Here is a 12,485-nt window from a genome sequence, read left to right on the forward strand (position 1 = left end):
TATGCCTGGCAGCTATGGTATATTATGACTGGCAGCTATGCTGCCACGCATAATTGAGAAAAAAAATTGCAATTCATTATACTTTAATCAGTCCAATTTACTGCATGCTTGGTTCTGATGGAGCTGTGATGGAAAATACAATCTTAATTTAACATTTTGGGTATGAATAAAATGTATATTTCAAACTAAGGTTTAATTTTCAGGCCTATGAAATGCGCTTCCCAAGCTGTGACCTGATACCCATCATGGCAGGCACTGACATCATCAAAGATGAGGAGCTTGAAGGTGGTGCAATTCAAGTCATTTCCAGACGCTGTCGCCTTCATGCTGAAGTGCCCTACTTGCTCAAAAAAGTAAGCTCTAATATAAAATTTAGTTCATAAATAAATATTTTGAAGTTATTTTCTTCAAAGTTGAAAAGTATCCTGATAAAAAAAACTAAAATACTCAACAGATTTTTTTTACTCTAGGTTTTCATAATTAATGAAGAATGACATTTTCATTATGGTGCACAAGATGATGTACAGAATGATTTTTGGAAGTTAACATCAAGGTGATCCTATTTATTTTTTTATCAAATGTGAATATCTAATACCAGCTTTGAATACTTACAGATCATGGGGGTAGAATTCCTGTTCTTTGTTCAGACAAACACTTTGAACCGACGTGAAAGAGTGCTGGAAATTGAGGCCTACAATGAGAGCTTTTCCTCAAGAGTTATCATCAATGAAACCTGCAAATACTCTGTAAGTATTCATTTAATTTTAAATGAAAAAATTCACTTATCTTGCTCTTGTATTGTAAATATTTTGTATGATTGTTTCTAAATGATTTATGAACTGATCAAAAATAAATCACAATTGAATAAATTGTATTTTAATTTTTCTTCTAATTGATTAGTTAAATTTATGTTGAGCTTTTTCAGTCATCCATTCACTCACAAACAAAATGTAGATGTTCTGCTACTTTACTTAGCCTTTTTTATTTAATGTAATGCTTTTTGAACAGTTCAAGCATTTAGGGAAAAACTGAATCTGTATTACTTTTTTTCATGTAAGTATTACTTTTATTGGCATTAGACTTCAATTTCATTTGTAGTAAAACAAATATATCAATTATATTAAAAAAATGATGTCTCAGTCCAAAAGTTATGATCTTGCATTTCAAAACCTGAATGAATATTTTTCCTTTCAGGTTCATCCTGAGAATCCCGAGTGGACGTGTTTTGAGCAAACGGCCAAGTTGGATGTAAAGAGTTTCTTTGGCTTTGAGAGCACAGTGGAGAAGCTTGCTATGAAGCAGTATTCACAGAATATCTCAAAGGTTTGTGCACTTCAGGCGCTCTGAGATCTTCCTTTGTGTGTCATTTCAACTTGATTCAGACTTAAAGAAGAGCATCACATAAATTACTAGGCCTTGATTATGTTCAACAGAACCAATGATAGTTTCTTTATTGAAATTAATGGTCTTGATTAATTATTTTTGGTTGACTGAATAAGATCAGTCAACCTTTACATCACTGCAAAGTATTTCCACTGCAGTTTAATGATGGATCATTTGTATGTATAGTTTTGTTTTTATTAGCAGCAGCATCATCATCAAAACATGTCAGTTCAATGATGTATAAATTATCAGTTGGATTACATCTTTACTTCAGGGCAAAGAAATCATCCAGCACTTCCTGGACGTCCTGGAGAAGGAAGGCGTGACATCAGTACCGCGTTGGCAGCCTCCTGAGGGAAGCGTCGCTGATGGCGCAGGCACTCCTGAAGGTGATGACGAGGAAGACGAGAGTGATGATGACTTCGTGGACGCTGATGACGCTGCTAGTCAGGACACCGTGGAGGAACAAGGCAAGAGACTCGAGTCGTTGTCTGTGGAAACAATTCCCGAGTGTGACACAGACGAAGCCGTCAAACACAACAAAGAAGGACGCGACAGTATCAAGAAACATCGTAAAGATTCACTGGGTAGCACTCATGGGTCCAGGAAGGAACGTAAGAAGAAGGATTCGGTGGACAGTGATGGAGGATTCAAAGATAAAAGAGAAGAATCTGATGACAAAACTAAAGGCGCCGTCAAGAAAGCCTCGTTTTCTCATGATGAAAGCCTCAGTATTGACGGTCAGTTACGCCTTTATTCTTACTCTAATCATATTTTGAAATTTAGATCGGTGTAGTGTTAATTTTCCACTTAGATCACCTCAGAATATTACTATATAATTTGCTTTGCAAAATCTCCCTGATTGTCATTCCCCCAATTTCCTGTGTGCAAACCCCTACGTGATGCTAGGGCTAACATTGCCAATGGCTCCACACCCACAAATATTTTACCTGAAAGATGAATAAGAGGAAGGTTTCATAGAAGTCTCGCCTTCTAGTGGCTTGCATGTTTTCCGTGGTCACTTAGTCATTTATGGACGTCTATGATTACCTGTTTACCTTGCTTCAAGGATTTATTTTCACACAAGCCTGTGATTTTTTGATGTTTATGGTTGCAGTTTTAAAGGCCTTTTTACCACCACCATCATCATCATCATCATCATGACAGTTAATCTCCCGAGCGATATAGATACAAACCCCTCACACTGTCAGACGAAATTGCTCCGTTTGGGCCGAAAGTGCTAACCCGTTCACACACAACAGCTCCATAATTTCCCTCGCTGTGTCACGTCTTAACGAACCTTTAACACAAGCCTCCTGCCGCTTTGTGTGTGTGGTGCTTATGGCGTGATGTGTGCAGACGGCCGAGACAAACTCGACTCGGACTACATTGCCGCGTGTCTTGGCGACCTCACGCCCCTGCAGGAGTCCCGTCTTGTGCAACTCAAAAAATGGGTCAGCAAGCTGCAGAAGGGCAAAGTGAGTTCGCAGGGATCGAGGGATAAGAGGGGAGTATGCCCCTATACCCTCTCAGCCTCTTTATTAGGTTATTACTTTATTATTTGATTATTAAAAATAAGTATTAGCCTGTTTTTGTTCCCTTCAACTTTACTTTCCCGTATAAGTATTCTTGACATTCGTTTATTTGTTGCTAAACGGGTCCTTAAAGACTTCAATTTAAATTATTTATGTACAGAAAAGTTTGGCAAATTGGTTATAAAATGAAACAACATTCAAGTTATATATCGACGTTGAAATAATTTTGCAGTCAAACTTGAAATTTGAGGCGATTTTGCAAGAAGCAACATTTAATTTGCTAGTTCTGTCTAATGTCTCTATTTTATTCTAAACATTTGACTTGAGAAAAATGGATTCAGAATGTGAGTTATTTTCTGTTTATCCTTGTTACGGAAAAATAACTTGAGAGAATTTGTTCAGGCTCTGATTGATGTGAATGAACTTGCTTGACCTCTCACTAATGTTACATGTTTTCTCAGGCACCAAGTGACGCGACATTGCTGCGTTTCCTGCGAGCTCGCGACTTCCACCTCGAGAAGAGCCGCGAGATGCTGAGCCAGTCGCTGCTGTGGCGCAAGAGGAACCAAGTCGACAAGATCATCAGCGACTACCAGCCGTCCTCAGTGCTGACGCAGTACTTCCCTGGCGGCTGGCACTACTCTGACAAGGAGGGCAGACCGCTCTTTCTGCTGCGCCTTGGACACATGGATGTCAAAGGTCTCGTCAAGAGTGTTGGGGAAGAAGGTCTGTTGCGTCACACGCTCGCTATTTGTGAGGAAGGCTTGCGTCTCACTGAGGAAGCAACAGCGGAGTATGGCCACCCCATTACGACGTGGACGCTTCTCGTGGATCTTGAGGGACTTAACATGCGGCACTTGTGGAGACCAGGCATTAAGACCCTCCTCACTATTATCGAGCTTGTCGAGAACAACTACCCTGAGACCATGAGTCAGGTGCTCATCGTACGAGCACCTCGCGTATTCCCAATCCTCTGGACCCTCGTGTCAACCTTCATCGACGAACACACGCGGTCCAAGTTCCTATTCTATGGTGGCAATGACTACCAGGAGGCAGGTGGCCTGGTTGACTACATGTCTGAAGATCACATCCCTGAATTCCTGAATGGCAAATGCGCGACCTCAGTCGGCGAAGGAGGTCTGGTTCCTAAGTGTCTCTACTTGCCCGGTGAAGAAATAGAGGCTGGGGGTAGACAACACCTCCAGCTGTCAGACCACAGTATTTATCGGTCGGTGTCGCTTTCTCGAGCTCAAGTGCATGAAGTCTTGCTGCTCATCAAGGAACCCGGGGCCGTTATCTGCTGGGACTTTGACATCATGAAGAGCGATGTTACCTTCACTGTGATGAGGACTAAGACTCCTGTAGCCAACAGGGCTGCAGCTAACGTCGAAACAAATTCTGCTGCCGACGCTGCTGCCACCAAAATTGCCATGGCATCATCTGAGAGTGAGAAGACATCTGTCATTGATAAGACCTGGAAAGAGGGATGCGACTACTTCGTAGAAGAGCCTCATCTCTTGTGTCGCGACGGCGAAAGCATCCAAGGATCTCACGTTACCCGCAGCTCGGGTACGTACATCTTGCAGTGGAAATATCAAGAGGCTACAGGTCACGGCTCTCCTTTGGACATCCTGGATAACATCACGGCTCCAAAGGCTCAGATTATGTACTACTTTGAGACCTTGAAGTCAGCTGACTATAAAGGTAGCATGTCGAGCCTTCAGTCTTGTCAGAGCGGGTTCTCTTCCCTCTCTTCCAACACAAACAAAAGCGTCTCCTCTTCTTGTCCATCTCGATGAAATCAATGAGATGGACAACTGATCAGCAGGAAAACGCTGCGCTGCTGCCCTGTGCAATGTTAGCAATAAAACTCGCTTAAATAACGGAAGTACTCTTTAGATATCTCATTTTGAGCCTCTGGCAACTTGCAGCTAGGTTCATGCTTTGTTTTACTCAAAATTATATTTATTTTGTATTATTACAGCGTAACTGTCCTCTTGACTCGATTGCTTGCCGCTCAGCTGTCGATTTTTCGTTTTATTTGATGCAATATTTCCTGGAATGATGACACCAATCAAGTATCTATGTCTCCTGTTCTATAACTCAATAATTTTTGTGATGGAAATTTCCTCTCTTCTTATCATGGGTGTCATATAGCCGAAGCTTGAGTAATGTTTAATTATTATCGAAATCAATTTCAAGCTTCCATCCAGTAATGTCGGCTGTATTTATAAAATATTGACAGCAATGTTAGTGTCTTCCAATAATGCATAAATTTCATAGTGACTACCGGTCTGACCTTTTGCATCAATGGAAGAAGATTTGTTGCAATCAAAAACTCTTCATTCGCTTATTATATAAATGAATGAAATTGAATAAGGGACTTCAGCCGTTATCCTGAAATATTTAAATCAAAGCCGCTAGGATTTTGAAAATCTTGTGTACCTATTCTACGGTAGTCAACGTTGAAATCCTAACAATACATAGTTATAAAAGCCAAGTTCATTGATAGCATTAAGTAGTTATATATAACTGTTAAGTTAATGCTTAAAATGAGGGAACAAAATCCTACTGTTTTAGCTTATCCTGATGACAAGCTTGGTGACACATGCTACGCCTTAAGGACCTTTGTGCTGATCAGTATTAGCAACATGCTAGGGTTATACCGTTGCTTGTGTCGTGTTTTTAGTTCATCACTTCATGTAGATGAGATTTGCGCTGTGACGCGTTGCAATTGAGTTGCATTTCTTTCTGCTGAAAGCCAAACAGTTTGCCATTCTCTTTTGCTTTTATTTCATGGTTTCCTACTTATACGAGTAGTTCATTACGTTTATTCGAATGATATTATTCTTCGGCTATATTGGATGCAAGATTTGACAATTAACACATTTTCTGTTGGCTTTACGGTTTAACCGAGTGCTTTTTTTAGTCTCGTTTATTGAATAACCAATTATGTTGCGGAAGCCGTCTGTCTGATTCTTATTTCTATTTCAGATCTCGAAAATTTAGAAAACTGAATGTGCTTAAGTTTATTAGCTAACTACATTATTTTGCTTCAAAGTGCATCCAATTTTTTTTAGACATACATTACGATGTTTCTAGCCCATTTCCTTGCTGTTGTCGATCAACTGATTCAGGCCGAATGATGAGCTATTAGTGTGTTCAAGTGGATGATGCTGTTAAACTTACGATTTAACTGTGACCAATTTATTGATATAAAGATGATATGTATCCTCAAATGTTTTAAGATTATATGCGTTCAAGTCGAAGCTTCCTGAAACTAGAAGCAAGTAGGCACTCGCTTGGAATAAATTTCCTCTATAAATTGCAATGACAAGACATGCCTTCAGTGCTGTCGGCAGTATTTTGTGCGCCCTATTGAAGTTTCTCTCCTGCTTATCAGTATATCTTATTGTATGCCAAGCCTTGTGTTATGTTTTATTCAGAATTTTTTTTAGACTTGAAGGATGTGTTCCTTTTGAATATTATTTTATGCCTTTGTAATCAGGTATAACAAGTTTCCAAAATTATTTATGGTTTCCTAATGACTCTTCAATAATGATGTTTTCCTACCGTTCATCGAACTCAAAACGGCTTTAAAAATGAAGATATATTTAGAACTTTACTATATGGTTGGCCGTCGCAGTCATCGTTGTTCATGTCGTGAATTATTAGACAGCTGGGATCCGTTGCACCTCTGCCATACATAATATTTACCATTTATCTGCGTTCTTGATTACTATATGGGTACTAAAGGACCGGTTGAATGTTGTGAAGTGTTTTTGGGGTATAATGTGGGGTGACCGCGGGTTTTTCCCATTCTCATAGAATCCCAGCATTGCAGAAACTGAAATTCATACCGAGGATTATTGTCAGGAGCAAACCTAACCTCAATTGTACCTTAATGCTAAACATCTCGAGTGAGATCGTTTTTTAATTTCAATGAAGATACGCGTTTTCCCGTGAGTAATGACTCTTGGCTTTTTCTTCAACGAGAACACAAGATAACCTCTAGCTTACTGGGGCGCCATAAGATCTCCTTTTGCGACATTCTAGCTTCTCTAGTTTTCTGTTCATTTTTCACGTAGCGTCTTACCCGTTTGTGGATATAGTTTCTACTTGTAGTTTCATCCCTGGCAAGGAAAAATAGCGGAAATATTTGGGCATGGAAAGTGGTGTCTTCTGATCTCGCTGTCCAGTGCTTGTCTCGCACTGTTTTTAAATTTGTACGCGCGCCTCCCTCAGTAAATGACGATTCTGCTCCGACATTGAAAATGATGACTTATGATATTGATATTATTCTGTATACGGTAAATTTATTTGTCTATGCAGTTAAACTTGCTAGAATTATACAACTTGCATATGTCAGTTGCTCGTTTATTATTATTTTTTTGCTTAGTAAAAACATGTATAAGCCTCGTTGAATTGCTGTCAATCGTTTTTGCATTGTTTGCATTGTAACGTCAGCTGTATTGCATCGTATGAATTGCATTATTTGGCTTCGCTGATAAATTCGCTTTCTTGTCAACTTTCATGGAATAGAGGCGGTTTATGAGGGATTTAGCAAGATCTTGCAAGATTTAGCAAGATCTTGCTTCCATCGAAGGCTATGTATGTGCTTCGTCAAATTCCGTGACGAAATAATGTTCTTGTTTTGCATTTGGAGTTGGAGTTAACCTCTTGCGCCAAGTTCATAACTTCGTCATAGGTTATTTTTTATCGCGAATTTTTCTGTTTTTACTGGCTATTACTAACCTCAATAATTTTAATATGAAAAAATTTCTATTCAGTTATTGTGTGAACAGCAATGAGATCTCGTGCTACCCACCTGACTGTAATTAAATATTATACCTCGACAATAAACCGACAATATATTCCACCAGCCGGGTTTCCTGAAGCGTATGTTGACTTGTTAAAAGACTTATGTTGTCGTGAGGCGTCAGTTCTATAATTGGAAATTTCCGTGGCGAGATAACATAATATGTGATACGCTGTAAACCATGTCGCCATTTAATCAACTAAGTGAGCGGTTACCAACTGCTCGAGTATTAGCCTAAGTAAGCGACCTCTCGTAATGCCTCTTTCTATTCCTGAGCTGCAATGTTCTCTACGTTAATCTTCTTCCGATATGCTAACGATATTCTTCCCATGGCACTGTCAACGAGCTGGCCATAAAAAACTGTCCACTTCGCATGGTCATGAATTATTTTAGATTCAAGAAATTTGTGAAGAACAAGCGTTGTTGGTGGGGGTTGTATTATGACTTCCAGTACGTGATAGTACGCTCTAGTTATCGGTGTATCCATGTTACTACTCAAGAAGAATGCGACAATAAACTGAGCTTCGTGTCGTAGTCCTGACCGTAGTGTGTTACTTGAGGGTTGCTACTAAGGCTTTTATAATGCGGGATTCTATCTTGTGTAACTCTTTAAAATGCTGCGACTATGTGTCTCACTAACCTTAGACAGCTGTATTCAATTTGACATGATAGGCCGAAAATCATGCTTTGTCTAGAAACGTACCTCCTAATGAAGATTCAAGTTCTTGAATGGCTTGATGCTTCAATTTCAATATATTATTTAGAGTGAGAAATGCTCTCTTGACTCGTAATGCATACAAAATGTATTAATGCGCTTGGCCGCTTCACAATCTATAAGGAGTTACGTCCAGCTCTAATATTTAATTCTATCTTGTTCTTTTTTTATCAGAATTACTAATTTTTTACTTCAGGGATATCCCTTATGATTGATTTTTGATTTCCCTTATATATTTAGATTCAAGTGCAAACTTCATTTGTTTTTTTAAGGCATAAGCGATTTCAGTCTTTTGAATTTCGCACCGAATACAAACGAAATCTGTTGAAATGTTATGCAAATTAACAAGATATTTTTGTAAATTATAGATTGATTTAATTGTAGTCAACATCTTGTCTCGAATTTCTCCATTTTGTCACACAATGACCATTTGAGTGTTGAATAAGTATGATGAGGAGCAGAGTGAGAGACGGTCCGGGTGTATGGACGTCGTAGCCATAAAAACTGTTTTTAAGAGATTATTAACGTCCATTACATTAAGTAAACTTTATGGGGGAGGGGGTTTCAGGTTCGTTGTCGTCTCAATGTTGTGAAAGCTGACGTCGCTTAAATGCTCCTATAGTGAGTTGTAGTTCATGCTAATTCTTTAATCTTAAGACATAGTATTTTTCTGCAGCAAAGCCGCATCTTTAACTGAAAATGTTCAATAATCTTCATGTTGGTGTTGTCTATGTCTGCGTCCGAGAAGAACTCTAGCGCTGCATACCTCGGCTTTACAATATAGGTGTGGGTTGTAGTGTAATAACGTAAAGCATATCATAGAGCTTCTGCGGTCTTAATAGCTTCTAGATGAAGTACAATATAGATAATAAAGTTTGGCGTTCGCTGTGGGCTCAGTGTCTGCTGTACCTTGCAATGCTTTCCATCATATAGAGGCCTGAGTGATGTTCCGGACAAACTAAAGCTTTTTCGATAATATTCTCATTTATTGAACTCTTTTACTTTTGTTTATTTTTCCACTTTTCGTCAGGCATTTTAATTGCCAACTCGGTCAGCTGACCAGGGAATCTTAATGATGCTCAGTAATGAAACAGATCATCAGCCGCTGTCCTGTTGTCGTCCGCAGTACATGAAAAATATGGAAACGAATTCGTCACGACCGTTTATCTTAGTATAATAACTCCTATGAATAGCCCAATAAGAGCTGGGAATTAAGTGACATTTAGGCATCAATACCCAAATCTGTTAGCAAGTGTCATCGAGTCTGACGGTGCGACCAAAGTGTGTCACTCCCTTCGGTAAATTTTCCCTCTACTTACCTCCCGACAACATTTTCCATCTATTTACCTCCCGACAACATTTTCCTTCTAATTACCCCCCGACAACATTTTCCTTCTATTTACATCCCGACAACATTTTCCCTCTCCTTACCTCCCGACAACAATTACCTTCTACTTACCTCCCGACAACATTTTTCTTCTAAAGTACCTCCCGACAACATTTTTCTTCTAAAGTACCTCCCGACAACATTTTTCCTTCTATTTTGCTCGGCGATTCACTCGGGCCTTTATTGATGTTAAGAGCTTCTGCCGCCCTGCCTTCGCGCCAAGCTGTGAAAGCTTCTTCGTGCTTCAGTGTTCGTCTACATAATATATATTTACATGTTGCTCTATATTTCTAGTATACCTAACTCATAAAATGGGAAAATTAGTGCAGATTTCCATGACACTCGTTACATTATAAACATCTTGCTCTAGCGTAATATTTTGATGCTTCTAACTTATTTTTGATCCTGTATGAATATTTATATATCTCCTACGGATCTCAGTATTTTCCGTCCTGGTAGAAAAGCAGTGGATTATAGCTTATCTTATGAAAATCAGTGCGTTTGATTCTTCAATACATCAATCGATCATGATGGCTTGCAGTAATATAACGGAAGGTTTTTGCCGTTATGGTTAAGTGGAAGGCTTGCCGTTTTTTGTGATACATCGACGATGTTAGTGTAGGACTTTGAACTCTGGCGAAAGGGTTAATTTAGCTAACTTTTGGGACTTGTTGAAAAGTTGAATAGAAAAACTTTGATGACGCTTCGTTGCTACCGACCTACAAAATTGCGTTGCTTTTCTGTAAAGCTCTCGTCATTGATTTGTCATCTGGTACCGAAAGTCACTTCAGCGCCATATTTCTATTTTTTTTTCACTCAGCAATGTCATTGAATGAGCTGCAATATGCTAAAACCTTTTCATTGTTTAATATTTATTGAGTAAATGTAACGCGTGGTTAATCAACATTATAATTTGATGATTTATTATTTGTGCTGCATGACAACCAAAGGTTTTCTGACCAAAGGTTTTCTGGCTACGTGAATGTTGCTTCTACAATTACTACATTATAAACTATCTTTACCATCGCCTACTGTTTCTTTCCTCAGCCACGGCGCTGCGTGCGAGGAGGTCTGTGTCTCATTATGTACTTACTGTTGTATCTAATTTTGATTATTTTTTGAGTGGGATACCATATGATTAGGTATGTATAATTTTGGGTTTCAACTGAACTCTCACAGTAGAAAATCATGAGGTATTCGAGGGGCTGACGCAATTCTTCAATTTTATTACCTATCTACGTAGTTGTTTCGTGCTAGTAGCATGTAGTCCAAGTGTAGTGATCTTACTGTTCGTACAGATTAAAGCATCACACTTAATCACCTTCCAGGCTTACTGTTTGCACTCTCTTCACTTGGAGTTCACTGTAACCGTTCACTATCGACTGTCATAGAGCTACTAATAAAATATAACTTATCGGTACAGTAATTTCGAGTGGTTGTTTATATCGCCATTTTTATTTCAAATTCTGTGTGATCTGTAATAAACCCTTAACTCTTCTGTTTTTATAGAACGATTTCAATGTATAATTCTGACAATGATTTTCGATTCATTTATTTTGTCTACATGATGTTTGCTGAAGCATTTCACTTGGGCCTTCGCTGATCATATGTATCATGTCTTTTAACATTGAATAGCTTCTTCGTCCCTTTAGATTGTGTTTGTTAAAAAGGAGGATATCACCTTAATATGTTACGGTAAGATGAGACTCTGGGATTGTTCATTTAGGATCTTTTGAAGCTTATAGAAAAGTACGAGTTACTGTGCCTTGAATTTTCTGTCATTATTCTGTTCAACTATTAAATCAATCCTAATTATTTATTACTGATGATTAAAATGTTTGGAAATCTTAACGTAATCTTTCTGTCGACCAACATTTTGTCTCCGCGACCCGAATCTATTGCAATGATTATCTCATTTTAACCCTCGTATAGCTAAGCCAGGGAGACAAAAGCTTGGGTTAACTCATTTAAAAAACACACGGCACTATAAGTTTTTAAAATTATTTAAGGACATGATATGCGTGGCTGTATCAACTAACTCGACTCCTGTTTGCAACAGTTATTTGCTCTTCACTAGTCTTCAGAAAGGCACGCACGTAACTCGCGCAAAAAACTTCTGACAAATAAACTGTGTACACTGCCTGTCTGTTTCTGATTGGATCCTTCTTGACAGCAGACCGGACTGCTAGTCTTATTATATAAAGGTTTCCGTAATCACTAATTACTTGACGCGCGTTGTCAGTCTGTGCTAAAGTAAAAGGATTCACTGAAATGATGAATCAAGTTCAAAAGGATTTCTTTGCTGGTAACATTTAAACTTAAATTCAAATCGTATCATTCCCTTAGTAGATACATTGAAATTACGTTTGTCAAGACGGAATTTTCCTGTTCATTCCTTTCCAAAATTCAAATGCTTGAATGAACGCTAAACGTTTATATAACATGTTCATGAACGAAAAATTGCTTTTCATCGAATATAGGTGTCTCAAGAGTGAAATAACAAAGAATATGTATACAATGCTCTGAATCTTACGGGAATTAGGCATGCCGGCAGGGGCAAGCGTGAGGATGAGCAAGGAATGAAAGTGAAAGGAAACCTTGGACAGAGAAGACACCTAACCTGACTGCTCACTTCCAAGTCCGGTT

At 38.7% G+C, this 12,485-nt stretch overlaps 1 protein-coding gene across 1 annotated transcript; it reads left to right on the plus strand.

The window, feature by feature from the left end:
* The first annotated feature begins 206 nt into the window (after positions 1 to 206).
* On the plus strand, positions 207 to 7,474 carry LOC108665396 (SEC14-like protein 5). The gene is made up of 6 exons (XM_018152146.2): positions 207 to 353; positions 615 to 746; positions 1,195 to 1,323; positions 1,658 to 2,123; positions 2,743 to 2,861; positions 3,380 to 7,474. The coding sequence occupies exons 1-6, from the start codon at positions 213 to 215 to the stop codon at positions 4,715 to 4,717; spliced, it is 2,325 nt and encodes a 774-aa protein (XP_018007635.2). The 5' UTR covers positions 207 to 212; the 3' UTR covers positions 4,718 to 7,474.
* Positions 7,475 to 12,485: the final 5,011 nt, after the last annotated feature.

This window comes from Hyalella azteca, unplaced genomic scaffold, assembly GCF_000764305.2.
Source record: "Hyalella azteca isolate HAZT.00-mixed unplaced genomic scaffold, Hazt_2.0.2 contig9536, whole genome shotgun sequence".
NCBI classification, from domain to species: Eukaryota; Metazoa; Arthropoda; class Malacostraca; order Amphipoda; family Hyalellidae; genus Hyalella; species Hyalella azteca.

Excerpts from the sequence above, each read along its gene's own strand:
- LOC108665396 (XM_018152146.2), top strand. The coding sequence starts at position 213 with ATGCGCTTCCCAAGCTGTGACCTGATACCCATCATGGCAGGCACTGAC. Across the intron at positions 747-1,194 it reads ATGAAACCTGCAAATACTCT|GTTCATCCTGAGAATCCCGA; the intron begins GTAAGTATTCAT and ends TTTTCCTTTCAG. Across the intron at positions 1,324-1,657 it reads ATTCACAGAATATCTCAAAG|GGCAAAGAAATCATCCAGCA; the intron begins GTTTGTGCACTT and ends TCTTTACTTCAG.